The 21,501-nt window shown below is 40.8% G+C and overlaps 2 protein-coding genes across 6 annotated transcripts in view; both read right to left on the bottom strand.

Moving 5' to 3' along the window:
- The window catches only part of crebbpa (CREB binding lysine acetyltransferase a), a 49,520-nt gene extending 34,938 nt beyond the window's left edge, over positions 1-14,582 (bottom strand). For 3 of the 4 annotated variants that reach the window (XM_080464142.1, XM_080464145.1, XM_080464144.1), the window contains exons 1-2: positions 13,699-13,862; positions 850-1,580 (exon numbers count right to left, since the gene is read on the bottom strand). In XM_080464142.1, coding sequence (XP_080320268.1) covers positions 850-1,580; positions 13,699-13,786 — 819 coding nt within the window. In that variant the 5' untranslated portion in view covers positions 13,787-13,862. Of the gene's footprint in view, positions 1-849; positions 1,581-13,698 lie in introns of all 4 variants that reach the window. The other variant, XM_080464143.1, reaches the window with a different exon arrangement.
- A 3,847-nt stretch (positions 14,583-18,429) lies between these two features.
- The window catches only part of LOC308110079 (adenylate cyclase 9), a gene marked incomplete at its 5' end in the record, with an annotated part of 34,367 nt that continues 31,295 nt past the window's right edge, over positions 18,430-21,501 (bottom strand). For both annotated transcript variants that reach the window (XM_080464140.1, XM_080464141.1), the window contains one exon: positions 18,430-21,408. In XM_080464140.1, the coding sequence (XP_080320266.1) occupies positions 20,410-21,408 (999 nt within the window). In that variant the 3' untranslated portion in view covers positions 18,430-20,409. The remainder of the gene's footprint in view (positions 21,409-21,501) is intronic.

The raw sequence follows: 21,501 nt of genomic DNA, 5'->3' as shown, positions 1-21,501 counted from the left end.
TGCAACACAAACAAAAATTACAGAATATAAAGCCCTATCACTTGAAGGCAATAAATGTACACTTTTTAGGAAGCCCAAAGTTCTTCATATTCACCCACTCATACATAAACACCAAGGGAGAAGGTTGCTAAACAAGAAACCCACACCCAATTTGGAACAACTTGCACTTCAGCGCCTTGCCCAAGGACACCTCAACAGATGGACAGACTGGAGAACCACAGCCACAAAGTCAGGTCATGATTCAAGGAGAAGAGGTCTTGTGTGACACAGGAAGGCCTGAATATTTTCCACTTTTGACACACACTCAGGAAGATATTACTGAGGGAAAAATGGATTCATGGCAATGAATGATAAAACAATTCTAAAGGCCAAACTAAACGGTGCTCACTGACAATGAAATTGAGTCTTACTACTACAACCATTACTTCTAGCATGGTATATACCATTGCAAAAAAGGCCATTCCAAAATTGTAAAAGGTGGTTTCATCCAGGATTAACAAATTAAGCTTCCACTGAATTCAAAGTTTATCACAGAGATAAGATGACAAGTAACCTATTAATGCATTTTTAAGTCAAGACCACATCCAGTGGTAAGCTAAAAAAAAACAAAAAAACCTCCACCAAACTATCGACTGAGGAAGTTTATCAGAAGTCTGGACACTTTCAAATGATTATTCATTTTGGTCTGGTGTGAATATAGTTTCCACCCACGTCCCAATTCAAACAGAATGAATGACTAAATATTCTATGCAGATGGCAAATCACAGCCAGACATATTCTGTGTTCCTCGATACATGGCTGGCTCAACAAGTGCAAGCACAAAGAACGAAAACTAAAAACGGGACTCACCTTGTTCATGTTGCCTGCTTGCTGGGCTGCACTTAGGGTGGTGTGAGCTCCCATCTGCTGCCCACCCTGGGTGAGTGTCTCAGCTAGAGCACTCCCGGTTCCTCCTGGTACAGGTGCAGTCCCTTGCAATGTCTGCCCTTGATACTGCATGCCTGCTACCCCTGCTCCACGTCCTCTCCCAGCTCCTGGTACAAGACCACCATTCATCACCTGTCCAGGCTGAGGTTGCCCTCCCTGGGCCAGGAGTCCAGTGTGGCCCTGGCTATTGTTAATCATGGCCTGATTGAACCCAGATGCATTCAGGCCCATAGCTGCAGTATTATTGTTGTTGTTCTGTCCGGCTACTCCAGTCGGTGTTCCTGCTTTCTGGGCCTGGGGTGATGAGTGATTGTTTGGGGAGCCCTGGCCCAGAGGGCTCTTACCCAGCGGTGTTCCCAGCTGTGACCCCATACCACCTGGCTGGGGGCTGGCTGAGTTTAGTCCGGTTCCTGTGATACTGGAAGTGCTGCCAGCGCGAAGTAGCTCTGAGAGCTGCTTGTGTTTGGCGGCTGCATCCGGAACGACGGGCGCATTGCCAGGAAGGCTTGATGGCGTGCCCCCAGGTCCGCCAGCTCCAGGTACTGTGCCACCATTTGAAGGCATCCCACCCATAAGGCTCAGATCACCCCCGTTAGGGATCAACTCATCGGGAAGGTCGTTTTCCAAATCATCCCAAGACAGTGATCCCAGATCTATTTAGAAGGAGAAAAAAAAAAATACAAAGAATATTAATCAAAACGGCTTTAGAAAAACGGCATCAGTTCATTCCAACAATAATGCAAGAAAATGTGCTCATGGGGAATTCTGATAAACCCACTGCCTATAAACAGCATGTGCAAGCTTTTTAAATTTGTTTTTGTACTACTGGCGACTCAATCTACATGTCACACAGAACTGTCTGTTAAAAATCTAAGATATTTCCCATTCGTTGGCAAGCATTCTCAGTCCAACAGTTTTGTTTTTTATTTCCTGTATTGGATATTAACAAAACCTGCTAAATGCTGTTGCTCATTGGCCTTGTCCTGAGAGCACAGGAGAGAAATGACATGCAACCTGATAAGAGCATCGTTATTGGCTGACAGTCACAGTGAGAGAATCTTCAGGGCTCTTGCTGGGTGGTTGGAAGAATATTTGTGTCACACCATCCAGAGGTGTGAGCATAATGCCGAGAGCCGAGGGATCCACGATTTGCTGGAGATGAAGTGATTAAGACAGTGAGAAACAGAGGAAGAAGTGCGCCTGTATTTGAGCAAATCCATTGACGCGACTAATAAAAATTTTGTTTTGATTTGGGGAAAGTTGCAGTGAGCATTCAATCTTTCCAGAATTAGGCTTTAATGTCACAACCATTATATTCACATTACCATTTCAGTTGGGATTTGGGGTGTGTGCGTGTGTGTGTGTGTGTGTGTGTGTGTGTGTGTGTGTGTGTGTGTGTGTGTGTGTGTGTGTGTGTGTGTGTGTGTGTGTGTACACACAACTAATGAGCTGCTTTAGACTGCAAGCACTTTTTCAAAACAAAGATATACTATAGACAATGCACCTGGGATCACTGTTGGTTTTTAATGCCATTATACAGTTACAGTAAGATGCCATTCATCATGATTAATTAGAATAAACTATAGGATAAATTTTTACCTTTTAATCGGTTCACAACTGTATTAAATCAAACCTGGCCACACGGAAATCAAGATTATGGGCCAAAAACAAAGTCAACTGCCAATCAGCCAAACTGACACGCTTCCAAAAGGCACCTGAAGACAACTTCAGAAGTAGAGCTTCTGGTTTGCTTTCATTGGTTTTTATGGTTTTGGAACTCTGACGTCTGGCCTTTTGTCTACATGTATATTGTAATATTGAATTAAATCCAATGAGTCACCAACACAAGAGGTGTTATTTGGTTGCACAGATATCAGAATCTGGCCTGATTGCAAGTGCTGATACTTGTAAAAGTGCTCTGACACATTGCATGCCATTCATGGACGCCATTCATGTGGCGTCGCAGGAGCAGTATTCCTAAAGAGCCAGAACATAATTATGCAATACCAGCCGCTGTCATTTGAGTTAACCACCAATGGTTGATTCTAGATTAAGCAGTACTATCAAATGTAAAATGCCAAGCTCTATTATTAAAAGTTTAAAGTTGCTAAGACACTGTTTGCTGAATCCATCACTTTGAAAGGTAATCAAGTAAAATAAATCATGTTGAACAGATTAGTCCATTTTTTTTCCAATATCCCTTTTTATTACATCTTGACTTCCTTTATGATAAATAATTATTGGTGTGTTCACCATCGAATGACTCAGCAATATAGGTACTAAACAGTTAAGTAATTTCAGTTCAAAGCAAAATGGCTGTGATTCATTATGTTGAATGACATTTCTTGTAAAAGACCATTTTTACTTCTCATTACCAAAATAAAAAGCATGTTTGGTTATCAGACCACGTTCATTATGGCTCACATAGAAAGAAAGTAATCGTTTTTGCACAACTAAGCAGGGAGACCTGAGGAATGTTAGTTTCTCTAAGGCATTTTCAATCTTACTGTTTGTCACCAAACGATGGCTGGAGCCGTGGTGCTAAAACTACAAGATATGAGAAAACAAAAAGGGCAGTCAGCTACCGTCTGCAGAAGCTGGATGTCTTCATTGAGATTCAGGCAGAATCCTGGTTTTAATGAGGGCACTTGGCCTACACACTTCCCTGAGTAAACACAGTCTTGCTGCACAGATCTGCTGTGCTTGCTAGCTGTCTGTCCCCGGCATCGTGCAAGCAGGTGCTGCATGTGGAGGAAGCTTGTTTAAAGCAGAAGGGACCATCCGTCTTTCCCTCCCTCCCCCCACTCGCTCACTCGCTCCTCTTAGCCGGACCCGTCTATCCAGCATGGATACTCTCAGAGCAGCAGTGTTCACTTCAACGACATGCTCTCAGGCATGGCTCTGCATTCATTTCTGAATGGGGATCCACACACACTGCCCCAAAGCTCTTTGGCTGGAGTCCAAAAATGCAAAGTAATGTTTTGGTTGGGTATGGCCACATGCAGTCAGGGGAACCCCCAACCATGGGAGGAGGGGAGACAAGGAGTTCTACCCGTATCCTTTATTAAAGTCTTATTTTAACACGTTTACCCCTCTTTCTTCTGCTCCTTTACATAATTACGCCCTCCAAAGCAATCCCTGCAATTCTTTCAACAATTCATTGTTCATTCTCTGTGAATCCTGCCGACAAGGTGGCGACTATAAATACCAACAAAGGACAGCAGTCCTGACTGAGGATGTTTATCATCTGGCCTTGAGGCCTGTGTCTGGTCTGAGAGGGACAGATGACACATGGCAGTCTTTCATTTCAGAAAGAAGTGACAATAGCATACTTTAAAATGTATAAACATATAACAGGAGTGGTTGTATGGAATCAATATGGATCGAATCATTGACGAATTAAAAGAAAAACATATACACAACACAATATACACAACACACAGAGTATAAAGAGTAATTTAACTCCAGATGTAAGCAGAATACACAAATCAAGTTCCAAATAAATCATCCAGAACATACAACCAAAGAAAACTATCAGTTATGAAGCTTGCGAACCACAACAGCTTTGTTTAGATTCCAGTCAGCAAGTCTATGACAAGTGTAAACCATCAAACATGAAAAATTAATCACCGTTGGCTGAATTCAGCGCTCAGCAGTATTGGAACTGTCAATCTGACCTAAACCTACAACTACCGCTCACAAAAAGTTGCTCCTTCCTCTGTGCAGGCAGAACGAGCCAGTGAAATCACCAGCCAGACAGTATAGACTGACAAGTTTCGTACATGGAAAAGCAGATGCTGTTGCAGATTTTTATTGCATCTTTAAAAAACAAAAACAAAACGTAAAGTCCATGTGTACTTTTCATGTGATTTCATACATGAATTTTTCCACCTGAATGTCATTTCAAGCTTTAAAATGTTGTGTTTCAAGCATAATTTCTCAACAGATGGTGTGTATAATCATATCAGAAGAATTAACCAAAGTGTTAACAAAAGATAAGCCAGTAGAAGTAGATAAAGCAGTAGAAGTATACTTGTTTTTCTGAATCAACATAATTGGATGTTACAATGAAATCATTTCAGTGCTTTTATCTTTTATCCTTAAGCCACAATCCAAAACAGTTTTGGCGGTGAGTCTTATGTTTTAGGTTTGACTCCAGTCATTGTGCTTAAAGACTTTGCATTCGTTGCTGTAACTACACTCCTCGAAACCTCCCCCGCTGCTGTGGTTGCCTTGCTGAACGTGCTGATCACGCTAAGCTAAAGACCATCAAGACAGCAGACTTCTATCACATTTTTCTTTTCACTGGGATCAGACAAGGGGGGGGGGGGGGGGGGGACCCCACCCTTTATTGGATTTTGTCTTCTGCTGGATTTTGAAATCCAATGTTTTAGCTCCTCCTCATTGAACTCTGCCTACTTTGGATGTCATATTATCTACAAAAGAATCTATCGAAAGTCTAAGATGACAATTTTGTTTCACAGAAAAGACTGAGGACAAATTCAATGGCACATAAACCAAACTTAGGGGCCATCCACACGAGGACTCTGGTTCACTTAAACAGGAGGTGACGTTTTAGGAGCCCGAAAGTGTTTTTTTTTTTTGTTTTTTTGTTTGTTTTTTAAACACAGGTCCCAGAGTGGGAAAATTCTAAAACCCCAGCTCGGGCATATAGAAATGGGCAGTGATAGACCAGGCCATGCACTATGATTTTCATATTTGGTTCATTTCATTTATTGTTCGATTAATTAGGGTTAGGGTTAGTGCAAAACTGTATTTTACTGGACGTATTGTTTGACTTGCAATGTTGTGATATACTGGAAGATACAACACATTTTCCAAAGAAATGAAGGCATTCTAAGATAGGAAATTCTTGGACCAAACTCTTAAAGAATGGGAGACAGCTCTTTAACCTGGTTTATATGTTACTGCTGAGCTAGATCCTACAATAAATCTAGTCTATAATAAACTTAGTTTAATTGAAGACGGGTGGCCTTGAAGCAGTGATGTTTGACTTCTCCCAAGTTGCACAGCACTTGTAATTTCTGAAGGAAACACAGTGTACTATATCAAGTGCATATACAAGTACTGACATGAATGATGTGTGGCAGAAAACAAAAAACCACCCTATACTATATACTGATGAAGCACGGACAGAAAGAGTGGGGTGATAACGCACTGCCCTGCTTCTCCCCCATACAGTCTATGCTCCCACTTTTGCACATGAGGTCGCCTGGAGGCAAAAGCCTAAATGGCTCCAGCCTGGGCATCACCCACAGTCTGCCTGCAAGGCATTAAAAGTGCCATTTATTGCGGTATTAAGTAATTATTTGATTGTCTGGGGGGAATGAGGGGGTCAACAACATGGGAATGAGTGACAAAGCAGATCTAAGGCCTCAGGTAGTAACGTATCAAATAGTCCAGGTTAAGTTTTATTCAAGCGCAGACTAGCATTCCGGCACATCGTGGAAAACATTCACTATCCCCCATAAAGACGTTGTAATAAGACCTAAGAGCAGCCAACTGTGATAGAAAAGAGACCCTTGCAGGGTGACAGATGGTCTCAATAGACAGACAGAGGGCACATGTTTGCTCTGACCCAGCAATAAACAGAATGTCCCCGGGTGCATAATAAAACTAACTTTAAAAACAGACATTGAAGGAATAAAAGATAGGCCTTCCCTTACGCATATTGTAAAGCACTAAATAGGAAAGTAAAATGGAAATCTACAATGTATGATGAACTTTTTCAAAGTAGGAATTAGAAGACAGAATAAATGTTACGATGGTATGATTAAATGTTATCATAATGCAATTAAATGCAGTGGAGACTCTGCAGAATGAAAAGATAGATGAATGACCAAGTTTGTCCACTGAGATGTCAACCAGGTGTAGTTACTCACCCCTCAACAGAAAAGGTGTAGGCTTTGTGTCTCTCCTCAGCAACCGTACGGAAACAGACCCTCCCTACCTCCTGCTACAGGTATGGAGAAAGAAAACGAACGCTGGCTTTTAAAGCCGTTTACACATTGAGATGGCACCCCACTATATCCAACCCCCTAGGTGGGCTCAAGGTTAAGGTGGCAACCAGAATCAGCCAACCCCTCTACCTGGTAGTGGGATGGCAGCATCTTTGAACAGGATAATGTTCACCTTTCTCAACGTTTTGTCCAAACATTAATGCAATAATACACAACCATCAATAAAAACATGTCCACTACCAATGGGCCGAAGGAGCTTCTACTGATCAATGGAGCGATTTGTCAGCAAGGTCAAGGGACCATGACATAACCCCAGTTCAACTCTTTTCTGTTGCCCCATTACAACACGATGATCTCAAAACTTGACCACCTAAGAGAGGAGGGAGGGAATACAGCCCATCTGCTATGATGGTGAGTTAACAGAACGTTTGTCACAAGGATGATGCATCACTATCTCAAGCCTGTTTCAAAAATCAATTGAACAGGTTGGTCTCAATGTGAAAATGGTATAAATATAACCTTTTAAAGCATCTCCTGATGGCTCCTTTAACAAATCAAAAGCAGTTTGCAACTTTTCTATTCAAGTTTCTACCGCTACCTCTAAGCAATGCAGCTAACAACTTGAGGGAGACGGCCATTTCTTTGAACTTCAGCACGTTTTTCACAACAGAACATAAAAATAAGCAACATTTGTCTGTCATCTGCAGCCAATGGCATTGCTGGAACAATTTTCTGTGAAGCTACAAGCACATTAGGTAACCACCACTGCAGTAAACCACCACTTTAACTTCACTAAAACAACTACTTTACAATTTCTTTACTTTGAACTTTACTGGAACTTACACCGAGAATACTTCGTTAATAGCATTGATGAATTTTAAACGTAAAAAAAATATGTTATTGAGGTCAACTCAACAAATTGTTCAAATTCCCAATTTGAATGAATATAATCGATTCACAGCCCCAATTGTAATGATTACTACTCTTAGTGCGTCACTCTCCACATCTCTTTTCACTTTACTAAACTTTCTCAGTGACCATGCAAACCGAATTCTGCAGCTACAAGTAGCCTGATGCCAAATGAAAGGTGTAGCGTTATTTGGTTTTTCTAGTCGCCAAGTTAATGTGATAGTTCAGACATTTGTGCTTACCATAATCTTTTTTTTTATTTATTTTTTAATAGTTTGCAAGGTGCTCAGGACACATGCTGGTGCCCTGAAGACAACAGTTAATAATCACTCAGCAGTAAACCTCTGTAGCCCAGGTCAGACATGCAGATCTCTTCAAAGGAATGGCAACAGTTTTTCATCATCGTTTAACTAATCTTAATGTTTTTCTTCTCATGCTGCAGAGAATACAAATCTGAATCTCTCAGTGGAACATTAATTATACAATTTAAAATCGACTTGGCTGCATAATGTTAAATATCTCTGAGGAAGGTTGCTGCTCAAATGGGCTTCAAGTTTTTGTGTGAAGTACTTTGCATTTGATGATAGTCGCTGTCCCACAAGATCCCTAACATACTGGCAAGGACTACAAAGAGGAGGCAGACCAGGTTTAATGGTTGATCAGTGTGGACATGCAGCGCCTTGGTCATGTGTGATGGGTGTGGTCATTTATAATCATTGATGTTACGACAGTCATCATTGTTGAAAGCTTCTCTGAAGTACTTTCCTGACAGACAAACACAATTGGCTACCCAAGTGTTGGGTATATGTAGCAGAAGTCACTTTAATTCAAATTCTTATCTTTTTTTTTTTTTTACCAAGACGAAAACAGCACGAGTCAAAACGAAAAGCCCAACGTAACCCTTCACAAGAAAAATGTTTGAGATTAAATAGGGTTGGACATTGTATTGTAAATTCAACGTCATTGCAGTATCTGCAAGTGCAATGAATTATATGTAACATCTGAACTGCAGAATTTATAATACTACACCAATAATCCCCATAGCTTGTTTTTCTTAGAGTACTTTCATGATTCAAGCTGAGCAAACTTATTAACACTACAGGGGAAGTATAAATATTTCCATTTAAGTTAAAGTGGCCTAAAAGTGAGATTTAAAGTGTTGGGCAACTTGCGCCAAATTGCTATAGAGACATTAATCCCTGGATCAGACTGGTGTGGCACCAATAAAAGCAAGACAGGCAACATGTGTCCATGAGACTTTTTTTTTTTTTTTAAGTAACTGGAGACAACATAGAGCCATTCTGAATTGGAATCTTTAATCTAAAAACAAGCTGCAACAGCTGACTTGGGAAAGTTGTAAATGTAACACTGGTATGTCGGCATGTCATTCATGACTGTCGGCAGACATCTGAACATGTACAACTCGACAAGCCCCCGATAAACTGTGGGACAACTGTAGACAAGACCAGATCAGCCGATTATCTCAATGCAGGAGGTGTTTTGCAATGACGCCAGTGAAGGACGGTACAAGCAACAATTTGACTATCCTCAATGTCTGTCCCATTTCATATTGAATTATTTTGGCTCCGACATAATATTCACATAATCTAGGAGGAGAAATTTCTCCATTAAAAAAAACTAGAAAATGAATCATCATTGGATGTGTTTGCAATGGTGTGAATAATGTGCAGTGTATTCTCTTGTCTGTATTAAGTCAAACAATTCAAACTATTCAGTGCTACGCATGAGTTTTAGACAAGTCTGGAAAAAAACATAAAAAACATAGAAATGTCACGATTCAATAATTTATTACCATCGAGGAAAAAGTCTGATTCTAGTTTTCCTCTGAGATTACTATAGTCTGCCAATCATTTAGCCAGTGACTTTGTACAATCTTAGTTTATAAACACAGATTAGGAGTTCTGGAGATCATAGCACGGTCTCGATCACAGTAACATTTAGTTTGTATTATATGAAACATCCACAGAAAATCTGCACTTGGTTCTGAAAAGACGTTTCAGATAGCATTCCTGCAAAGTTCCTTCAAATTCTGCCTGCAACTTTACAAGGTTTGGGCGCAAACTCAAACTGAGAAAGTCTGGCTTTTTTTCCAGGCCAAATCGGTCAATTGTTGATATTTTCGCTTGAGCTGCCGATACACCATCAGCAGCAGGATTCTGAAGAGGACGTCAGTTCGCGGAACATAAACAGAGTTTGATGGATCCAAATTCCGGTTTGTTTGTGAAGATATTGACTTTGGTGTGATCAATTTGGGAAACGAGGAAATGAGGGGCGATAGTCTTGTTTTGGTTTGGTAGTTTATTCTCTGTGCAGAAGTGATACCTTTTATGGGAAGTATATTTGAAATATTTTTTTCTGGTAGAGTAAACTAGGGATGCACCGATACACATTTTTTTTTCACTTCCGATTCAATCCCGATAACTCAATTTGGATATCTGCCAATACCGATACTATTCCGATACCACAGCTGTTTGGTTTAATATTATTGTTGTTGATTTTATATGAGACTGTAATATCTGCTCTCTGCAGGCAAGTATGACATGTAGGAATGTATGTATGTATGCTCCAAAAAGGCAACTTGAGGTTAGTATAAGGACAGAAAAAAGGAAGCAGTACAAACTATTTTTTCAATTAGGACAATGTGGGGATCTGCATGACGCCATCATCTCATAATAAACTTGCTTTATCTTTAAAACATCAGAATCACATTTTTTTTATCCCCGGGGAAATTCTTCAGCAACGCAGCACAAACAGCAATGTTTCCAGCTCTAACACGGCACAAATGATTGAGACTATTTTCACAGAGTTTTGCATGGAGTAGGGCGCAGCTTCACGGAGGTGTGAATCGCCTGCTGAAAACGTGGAAGAGCTGCTTTTATCGTTTTGATGCCACTTTCAGCGCTGTTCTCCTCGGCGAGCTGGTGTTTTAAAACGGTGACATCTCGTTGCAGGGCGGCCGCCTCACTGTGCAACATGCAATAATTGCACGTTGCTGTGTTGCTTTGAAAAATTGCACATTGCTGTGTTGCTTTGCGTTGTTTTGAGCGTAAAATACGTCCAGACAGCGGACATGTTGTTATGAAACGTTGGATAGACACAGTGCTACTATGTTAGCTTGCTCGCAGGCTGCAAACTGTGGAATGGATTTTCTGACTGATTGTGAAACCAAGAGAGGTAAGCTTCAGGAAAACCATTTGTTTTCACCTTCACACAGAAAGTAGGATTACCACATGAAACAGGAAGAATACATTTGTGAGAGAATAGACAGAAAGGTAGCAACTGTGCTATATTCAGGTATCTAAGTATCTAAGATATTGGACAATAGGAAGTTGTGACAGATGGCCTATCAGTTCTCAGAATTATGACATTTATGGTGGTCCAACATAACTGATATTGATCAAACCCATTAGTGTTATTCTCCTAAAGAACATGCAAAAGGTGTTTGACTTTACAGATAAGACATTGACAAGTCAATACTTTTCCATGCACAAACAAAAGTGATACAAGAAAGCTGTTGACAGCAGTTCACTGTCATGGTGGTGACTGCCAAAGCAGCCGAAATCACCACGTGACTGACATTACGCCAATAGTAAGTTGAATGCCACAGCTTTTATTTAATTTTTTTTTTTAAATTCACACAACATTCAATCAATCATGATAATTTTCATACTTTCTTCTGATAGGTTCAGAACAAAATGGTGAGTTTATGAGTTAACAGTTCTTTAGCTGTAGAATTCTCAAAAAATGTGCAATGGTCGAGTGCTTCTGAAACTTTCCCAATGATATCTTGAGAGTACAGAGAAGTTCACATTACCATTATGCGACATGCCGGTGAATTGAACACTCAAACTGTAGAAGTACTTGGGGCGGCTGCAACAACTAGTATATGGGTGCAAATCTCTATTTCTCTGTTTTCTGGTAGTTTGTTACTGCTGGAAAATTCCTCCAACAGTCTAGAATGTATGATTATGAGAAGTATGCATGCCAAATCCAGTCAGCAGCTACGGTGGGAATACAAGCTTGTAAATGTAAAATTCCTTCAGAAATAGACATCATATACCATACTTCTTCAGCCTTTACGTTTGATCTGTTACGACAGACCACCACTTACTGAACCACGTACCAAACACTATTAATAATGACACATTTAGACTTTTTAACTCATGTGGAAACTTTTTATGCGATGCTGAATTTCTGTGATGCCAATATTTTTTTAAATGACAGGTGACTACATATTTTGATGAGTTTCATACCAACATAAAATGCGTTTGCAGCTTGCAAAACATAAACAATCAACCATAAAGTGTTAAGTGGTGGAGATGGGTTAATGTGATCTCAGTCTGTAGCATCTGCTGATCGTCTGCATGTGAGGCATTTAGGGCACGTCTGTAAATTCTAGTGCCAGATGATAACGTTGGTTACACACTGGCTTTTTAAACAGCGGGAGTCTCTGTACATGATTAATTCACACATCGTGACATAGACTGAAGTCTGAAAATGGAGGGAAAGCACTTAAGAGAAAAACTGCGCTGGTTGTGTGATCTCAATGACATCATCCATTCTTAATGTTGATTGAGTCTCTTTCTTATGACTAATCGAGCTCAAAATGTGCAGAAATCAGAAAACTTGGAAGAATTTGTTGGCTTAGTGGATGCACTGAAATTTCAAAAGTAATAACTAAAATCATTAGGACATTTTAATCACCTCAGTTTGCAATTATCTCTAATTGGTATGTATTTTTACCAATTAAATTTGTGTGTGTTTAAATTCTTCCAAGTCTTCAAATGGCCTTTTATTGTATCGAGTGTGAAATAAACAGGGGTTTATCTTCTTGTCTCATAATAAGGCTGCTAAAACTGATGTGACAAAATAGAAAAGAGACATGACTTTCTTAACCCTAATCACTCAATTCCTCTCGGAGCATGCCGGCACTATTTGCTAGAACCAACTCAAAGAAAAAGAAAAGCGTTGCTCTATCAACAGGTCACTTCAGTCATAACGTACTGCAGGTCTGTGTGCAAACTTGGCTTGATCGCTTTAGTTTTAGGATTTTAAACTGTGAAATATGTCACCCATACACAAACTCAGTTAGATATCTCGTTTTTTTTTTTTTACTGGCAACTACCAATTCGTCCAGTTGCTTTTAAAGACAAGAAATGTTAATACCATGACCTGGATGACTGATTTTCTCTGAAGACATGAGACAAATTATTGGAGTGTAAGGAATCTCCACTATGCCATCAACATCAGATATAACACTATAGTATTGCTGAGCAATAAATATCCAGGTAGAAGACTTTTAAGTGCAGTACATGCATGGAAAGGTCTTGGCCAACACATGCATACGGACAGCTGCTCGCTCAATGGGTTTTTAACAAACAAACACAATGCAGGTAAGAAAATTTTAATACGGGAAAATCAAAGCTGAAAATGTATTTTTACTGAAGAAGTGTGCATATATTTCTATAGATTCTTTAAATTCCATACATGACAGATGCTGTGAGACTGTCATTTGATTGCAGGGGCACAGAGCTGTCTGAAAAACGATCCACTGGACGCTGACATGTCCCAACTTATGGTATCTGACACTGTGCATGGACACATTCACCCAGCACATTGAATCTACATTAAACCTCGTTGAGGATCGTGTTGTCGCAGACCAGTATTAACCTGATAAACGCTCAGCGTTCACCCACAGAGCCCACGGCTGCCGTCAAGCCACACGAGACACACATTTCTACACTAAACTTGCCGGGATGACATAAAACTGGAGGAAAAACGGGGTATACGCCAGGAGTGTCGAGCGTCAGTGTTTGAGAGCTCGGTGTTTACATGTGCGGACTGTGCGCGAGGCCTTTACCTTGTCCATCAGACGCCGACAGGGCAGGTGAATTCAGCTTCGGCCGCTTGGAGTTGGGAGGTCCGACGTCCAGCAGGTTTTCAGCCATAGTTGCGATCTTGCCCCGTCCGTTTGCTCAAGTGGATAGTAACAGTCGACGTGACGTTATTCTGCGAGCCGCAAACCTCCCCGTATTAGCACATTAGCAAGCCGACAGCCTGCTAACGTGAGCTAACTGGCTAATAGCTAGCTAATTGCCTGCTACCAGCTAAGTTAGCAGTTAGCTTCTCCTCGCCGAGTCTTTCAAAAGAGATGCAATAGCGCCCCGCTTCGCCACCGCCATTCACCCCATGATAATCCAACACCCAACACCCACATTATTATCGTTAAATGTCCCGCAATGAAATATCCCCCATGTACAAATCGAGGCTCAAAATGACAAAAAGGTTAAATCAGGGGGACGGATGCATTTCGGGGGAAAATTGGTAATTTCTAAATGTTCAAAGTACCCATTTTGCGTGACGTCAAATCTCTTCATGCAAAAATCGCGCGAAGCTCCACAAAAATGCACGATTGCATAAAATTGCCGTATTTTTGCAAATTACTTCGAAAGTCACGACCTGGTAAACAATACTGCTCCCGAACGGCGACACGGGCTGAATCGCCGCACTCTGAAGGGGAAATCAGATATACGGAGCTTTTCTGCCCGACGACCACCGATCCGATTCCAGTTTTTTCGCACAAAATGTCTCCAAGGCGACGTCAAGATTGCGTTTTCGGCAGAAGAACGCTGTCATTTCGCGGTAAGGATGCTCGATTTCTACGTAAAAGCCAGTGTTGGACCGAAATCCCAATTCCGAGCCACGACAAGATGGCGGCTGTTGATTCCTTCGATACAAAAAAGTTTTTTTTCTTTTCCAGATCGGCGGTGGAGGGGGAGGGGCCGCGCTATCACGCCCTACGTGAGTGCACCGCCGCCGCCCGCCGCTGGGGGCGCTGCGGCATCATCTCTCACACACAGGTACACACTCACTATCGTCACATAAAAAAAAAGAAATACTTAAATCAGGTTATTAAATCAGAAAAATAATCATTTTATGTATATTTTCTTAAGTAGAAATAATAATTAACTCTATGTTGTGAATTGGTGATTTAAAGAGAACTTCTTAAGCGTTGGGAAAACTGAGTTGAGTTGGAAAACCATTTTTAAAATTAAGCATGTTAGGAAAAAGACTTGCAGCCTAAAGCATCACTGCATCTTTCAATCAAATTACCTTGAATACTTTATCCTGCCCCAATCCCAGCTAATGATGGGCCAGGTCAGGATACTCCCTGGACAGATCACCAGTCCATCACAGGGCAGACAGAGAGACAGCCACACTCGCATTCACACTTACGGCCAATTTAGAGTCACTGATTAACCTCGCATGCATGTTTTTTGACTGTGGGAGAAAACCAGAGTACCTGGAGGAAACAAATGCACTTGCGCGGAGATCGAGCCAGCATTTGAACCCACTGCCTTCTCGCTGTGAGGCGAGAGCGCAAACCACTGCACTTATCTTGTCGATCTTTTGCTGTGCCCTCCAGTTATTCAACTTTGCAGTTAATTATGACTAAAGATTTCAAGACAGATAAGTGAAATTATATGACATGAAATCATAAACACTTAGTGGGAAATGTTATTTATACAAACTAAGACCTGATTTAAAAAATAAAAATGTTGCCGACACTGTTGGGGCCTTGTGTAGACTGATCTCCTTGCTCACATCTCTTGAGTTACACGCCACACGCAAATGTTTCCAGGAATCCAAATTCACTCAAAATAAAATGTTAGCAAATCTTGCAAATCAATCAGAAAGTGTATTCGTTCTTGTGAAATGAATCCACCCCCATACTCCACAGTATGCTCAACGGTTTTCTGCTTCGAGATTTATTTCTCTCATACTGAAAAAAAGAGGAATAAAATCATATAACGCACGCACACAGACACACATTAAATCAATCTGGTAATACGTGTCTCTTTTTCATTGTTTTCAAATCTGACACATGCACATGTATAAAAAAAAAAAAAAATCATACGTGACAAAAAAACTGCATATGTACAAACACTTGAGTGTTTTGTGCAAATGTGTACAGATTACGATCATGTGTTGATAAATGATACATGGGTAATGTGCACATAACATACATAATACATCTCATTCATAAACATAAAACAAAGGCATTTTACATCAAACACTGTGTTAAGTTTTGTCCCAGTGTATTTAAAAACACATGAGGGTTGAAGTCATGAGAAAATCTTAATTTAAAAAATTGCGTTATTTGTCACCATTTAAAGGAGTGAACAGGTGATTATTTCCCTTATGTTTTTGTCACAATGAATAATCACACTTTATTCAATGAAACGTGATCACTGAATGCCTCCATCTTTTCCTCAATAAACTTTGCTGTTGCTGTTACTTGCTGATACACACTGTTTCAGCCAAAACATAAACAAATCGCACATTTGTCACATCGGCACACGATTTCAATCAATCCACGGTCAGAGAAGGACAAAATCCAGCAAACCTTGATATGCGTGAAGCAAATTCCCTGCATGTTAGGATTGTTGCTTCTGGTTCAATATAATCGTAGAAAGAACAATACTGAAATGCAAACACAGGACAATTGAATAGTTTGGGGGGTAAAGAAAAGATGAAAGTGTCCAGAAAAGAGGAAAACAGTGTTCACACACACATCTCCCTCAACTCCTGCAGAGGTCACAAGGCCAGCACTGTTCGTTTACTTATTGGATTTATGTATGTGTATATGTATGTATGCTACTGGGAGATCTGATGTGTCCACAAACATTCACCTCAAACCTGCTCTTGACAGTTTCTGTCTCGGATGTGTGTTGTAGGGTTAAAAATCACAGGATTACCCAAGGCGAAGTGGTAATCTGGAGACTGTGATGAAAAAAAAAAGAACTTTCCTTCACAAGCGATACCCGATATTCTAATTTGTTTCTGTATTTTTGTGTGCTATGGTTTCTTGGGTTTGGTATGAAAAAAAAGAGCAAGTTTGAATGTGTCAGCAGAGTACAATACAATAAGTTTAAAAAAAAAAAAAAGCAACACAATCGGCCCAAAACAATCAAAATGCCTTAAACCTTCTCTTCCCCTGGATGTATAATGGAAACCTCTGGTGAACGGTCTTTGGATTTTATAACTCTTTTATCAACATTCTGTTTTCAGTAACACACAATTGAACAAGTTTGTCATTTTAAAAGGCACTGGGTGGGTATGTTCATAGTGCATAATGGCAGAGGTCAACAAAATGTGCTCCAACGCTACAGATGCAAACTCTTTCGTGTCTCTCCTGCAGCTGGTCATATACTCGCAAAGATATGTGTGTACAGAATCGAAAAGTGGATTTCTAATCTCAAAATGTTTTCTTTTCTCTATTAAAATATTGTGACATGAGTGTAATGTCTCTTCAGAAGAGGCAGCAGCATCAATAAAAAGAGCTAAACAGCAGCCAAACTGACTGATTCCCTTCAGCATAGTTTTTTATGATATTGATTGAAGTGAAACTTTATACCCTTCACTCACAGTCATACAAAATACAAGAAACAAGTGCTTTAATAAGAAAAGATGAAGAGAGTGAAGAGCTAACTAAACTACAGAGCCAGCGATTGTATGGTAACAACACACTGTTCTAGAGGATTTATGAATATCTGAATGAAAAAAACCTGGAAAGGAGCAGAGAGTTGGAATTTGTCAAAAAGGAAAAACCTGCATGATTCTGTCCAACATAATACATTCATAACCAAAATATTCCAAACATACAGTCCTACTTTTAGGCACCACAAAACAATCAGCCAGTTTAGGTTGCACTGCACCTAAAGCTCTCTCAATTAAAGTGGCACAATGAAGCCCCCCCCCCCCCTCAGTGTGGACAGGCTCGGATGGGATCAGAGTTAAATGTCCAAAACCTTTCATAGAAAATGACAAAGCTAAAAGGCAAACAACACTGAACTTCTAAATTAAAAAAAAAAAACTCAAATGTGATGGACTGAACAATGTTTGTTTGTCTTTCTTTTGGCAATAAAAGCAACAAAATTTGAGTCTGTGCTGTGAATGAGATATTGATCTGTGGCACGAACTGCATGTAGACCTCCCCATCATCTCCTAAGAACTACGAAGTGATTGTCCCTCACAGCCCCACTTAAAGCAATATTCCACCCAAAATATCATTTGAGTACCAAACTCTCACCCACTGCAGCCTCGAGAAAACCTCTACTCACATTCTGTTTGTCCAAAGACCACAATCAGCTCCTAATCCATCCTACTGCCAAAATGGCTTTTATATCAATAACCTGATAAGAGCGTCTTTCTTCGACCCTGTTTGTTTCTCAAAAACATGAAACCAGCAGTGACACTATTATACTGGATCGTGTTTCTTACCTATCTCCAACAGATGTATTATTTTTAAGGCATTGCTTTACAGTGGGGTTATAGTATCCGTTCATCCATTCATCATACTGCTTTATTCATCCCAGGCTGAGGAGGTGCTGGAGCCGATCCCAGCTGACTCGGGGTGGAAGCAGTGTACACTGTCAACAGGTTTTTAATCCATCACAGTAGGGTGGGTGAAGATGCCACCCAGACATTACAGGTTATCTAGTATTTATTTTGCTGTCTGCCAAAACAAAAAGTAGCTCTATTTAAAAAATAAAATAAAAATCATCATAAAAATCATAAAACTTTCACATTTTTAAAAAATGTCTGCATAGATAAAGGGCGATTTTGTCCTATAATGACACGACTGATGTTTTTTTTTTTTTTTATCGTCATTAATTTGTTAACAAAAACGTAATAACTTGGCCAAGGCAAGTGTAACAGGCTTGTTTTTTGATCTTGCCAGCAAGTAGCAGTCACTTGATTGTGTTCAACGACGAGCCAAACACTCAAACCGAATGAAATTACTGTAAAACCGGGAATAAAAGTAGAGCACAAAATAAAAACGGCTCCCTTTAAAGGGTCAGGTGTGGCTGCACAGTTTGTGAAATGAATGCATATATCAATTTAATGCATTGTTTTTCTTGATTAAACACAATTATTGGAATATTGTTGCATGAATAAACAATGCTCATGTTCAAATACGAGAGTGGTAAAACTAAAAGAACACATTAAATAAAGACAAATAAGAACAGGTTTCAGCTTTAAGTCTCTCCAAGTCTAATCTAACAAAGTGAGTCATGAAAGTTCTTTGACAGCCATGCAGGTATTCTTTTCCTGGGTGCCTTTCTATGAAGAGTTTGCAAGTTCTCCCTGTGTCTGCCTAGGCTAACATGCCCACAATCCAAACACGAGCACATTCAGGTAATTGTTTATTCTAATTTTACGGAAGAAATATTCTTTAAGCCGTTCATGAGCCACCGTCAGCTGGGATGGGCTCAACGCCCACGGTCATGACTGCAGGCATCGAGGACGGATGAAAGGAATAATCACACTGGTCTAAGAAGGTATTTTGGTATGAATAATCATTTTGTTGAGCCAGGGTTTCATGTCAAAGCAATTAAAGGCCCGTCACACACGAATGCCTGACTTGAATACAGGCTGGTGGAATTTGGTGAATAAGGGTGAAGTTTTGTAGTATTTAACCAAAGTGTAGTGAAAGATGCCTGAACCTGCTGAGCACACACAGGAACAGCTCCAAAATCAAGCATTTTCTGGGAAATCCAACTTCATCTGTCCTCCATTCAAGATCAGAGTCCATCGTCTTTCACACCCATCTGTCAGGTCGACAGAAGGTGAGCGATACATACTCATAAGTCACATTTTTAAGTATTTTTAAAGTGTCTCCTTGCCTTTTGTGATGGTTTTCCTCTTTAAAAACCCCTTTCGTAAAGATCAATGTTCCTTTATCTTATTTGATTTTGTGCTTTGATTGTGAGAGCTGTGTTTAAATTTAATAAAAATTCTTTCAATGGTGATAATAACCAAGTATAAGTGGTAGGAAAAAAAAGACTGTGCAATACCTGTGCTTAAAAATGTGCATTTAGCCACTTCACAAACTAAAATGTTCTGCAGCCTGCGTGTCCCTTGAGAGTGAGACTCTAGCACAAGTGAATACTGAAAAAAGCCCTCATGTAAAAGCAGAATACATTCATTAATACTGCTTTATGTGATTCCCTCATTCTTCCAATGTTTTTTTTTTTTTCAGTTCAGCCCACAGTTCAGCACTGGCACTTTTATACAAAGAAAAGAAAAATCCCTTAAGTAAGGTCAAGACTTTGATCAAGTTAAAACAAGTGATATGGCACAACATGTTTTTAAGAAATACTTGCATTCAAAATAAAGCATGGAGTAAGAATCCACAGCATGATCTGTAGTCTAATATTGTTCAAACTTGTTCAGTATTCATATTTGTTCACTGTTCTAGTCCTGAAGGCACTTAATAACAAAAATTAAGAAAGAACAGAAACACAAACCATTCTTTCGTTGCCTCTATCATACCCCCTTTTACCCTTTAATTCCCTTCTAAACCGCTGTGCTCAACACAGGTCTAACCACCGCATCACCCAGCCTACGTTCCCATGACCAGAGTCAGCAGCTAAACTAGCCGCTGTAGCCGCCGTCTGCATCTAGTGACCAACTCCCTTTTTCATGCACGTGACATTTGCTTCTGGACAGAGCCGACGTCTGCAGTCAGTCCTGGAGAGGCAGCAGGGGTGAGGAAGAGGAGCGATCAGAGGCGCGAGTAAAACTCCTCGTTGAGTTTGGTTAGCTCATTGGCCTCCTGCTCTTCGCCCTCGTCCTCTTGAAGCGCCAGCGGAGCGGGCTGCTCCTGGGAGGCGCTGGGCTCTGGGCTTAGTTCAGGAGGAGGGGAGGGAGTGTTTGTGGCGGGGAGATGTACAGCGTCCCTGTATCCTTCCTCTCTTACTTCTGTAGGCTTTGCTGGGGCGAGCTCAGGTCCTGCTCCTGCACACTGGGGTTGAGGAGGGATGGGAGAAAGTGTGAAAGAAGAATGAGGAGCCGCTGGCTGGGATCCTGTTGTCTTACTGGCGGTTAATTCCACGGACGAGGATCCAACTCTCAACGGCGGAGCCAGGTCCGATCGATCCTGGCATGTGCTTTCCCCACTTTTGGGGTAGAGAAAGGTCCTCATCTGACCTTTGCCTTTAACATTCACTGTACCTCTATAGTCAAACTCTAATCCCATGGCGTTGAGCACAGCGTGGCTCTCCTCGCTCACCTGCACCCGACACTCCACCCCGGTGGAGTCCATTCGACTGGCGATGTTGACCGTGTCTCCCCAGATGTCGTAGAGCAGCTTAGTGGTGCCGATCACGCCCGCCGTCAGAGGCCCGTGGTTAAATCCAATGCGGAGCTTGAAACCAAACCCAAGCATGTTCTTGTTGAAATCGTCCAACACGCCCATCATTTCCAGGGCGAAGTTGAAGAGCGCCCTCAGGTGTGCGTGGGGAGATTCGTCATCGTTCTCAGCCAGCTGCTGGACGTTCAGCCCGGACGCCGCCATGTACGTGGCGCCGATTGTCTTGATTTTCTCCACGCTTTTGAACTCCGGTTTACGGAGGAGCTCGTCAAAGTCTCCGATAAGCTCATTCAGGACCCGGTAGCACTCTTTGCCCCCCTCGTAGCTCTCTTCATAAAACTCGCTGAAGTTCACAATACTGGCAAAGATCACCCCGACACTGTCGTGGTTCTTGGAGTAGCTCTGAGTGACCTGAGGAAACAGAGATGCACATTAAACTATCTTCATCTGTGTATATATATTTTTTTTTTTTCTTACTGTATGTATACTGTTTGTCATTACTAT

Source organism: Lipophrys pholis (genome assembly GCF_963383615.2).
Source record: "Lipophrys pholis genome assembly, chromosome: 5".
In the NCBI taxonomy this organism is placed as follows: Eukaryota; Metazoa; Chordata; class Actinopteri; order Blenniiformes; family Blenniidae; genus Lipophrys; species Lipophrys pholis.
This window is presented reverse-complemented; position numbering and strand designations above follow the sequence as displayed.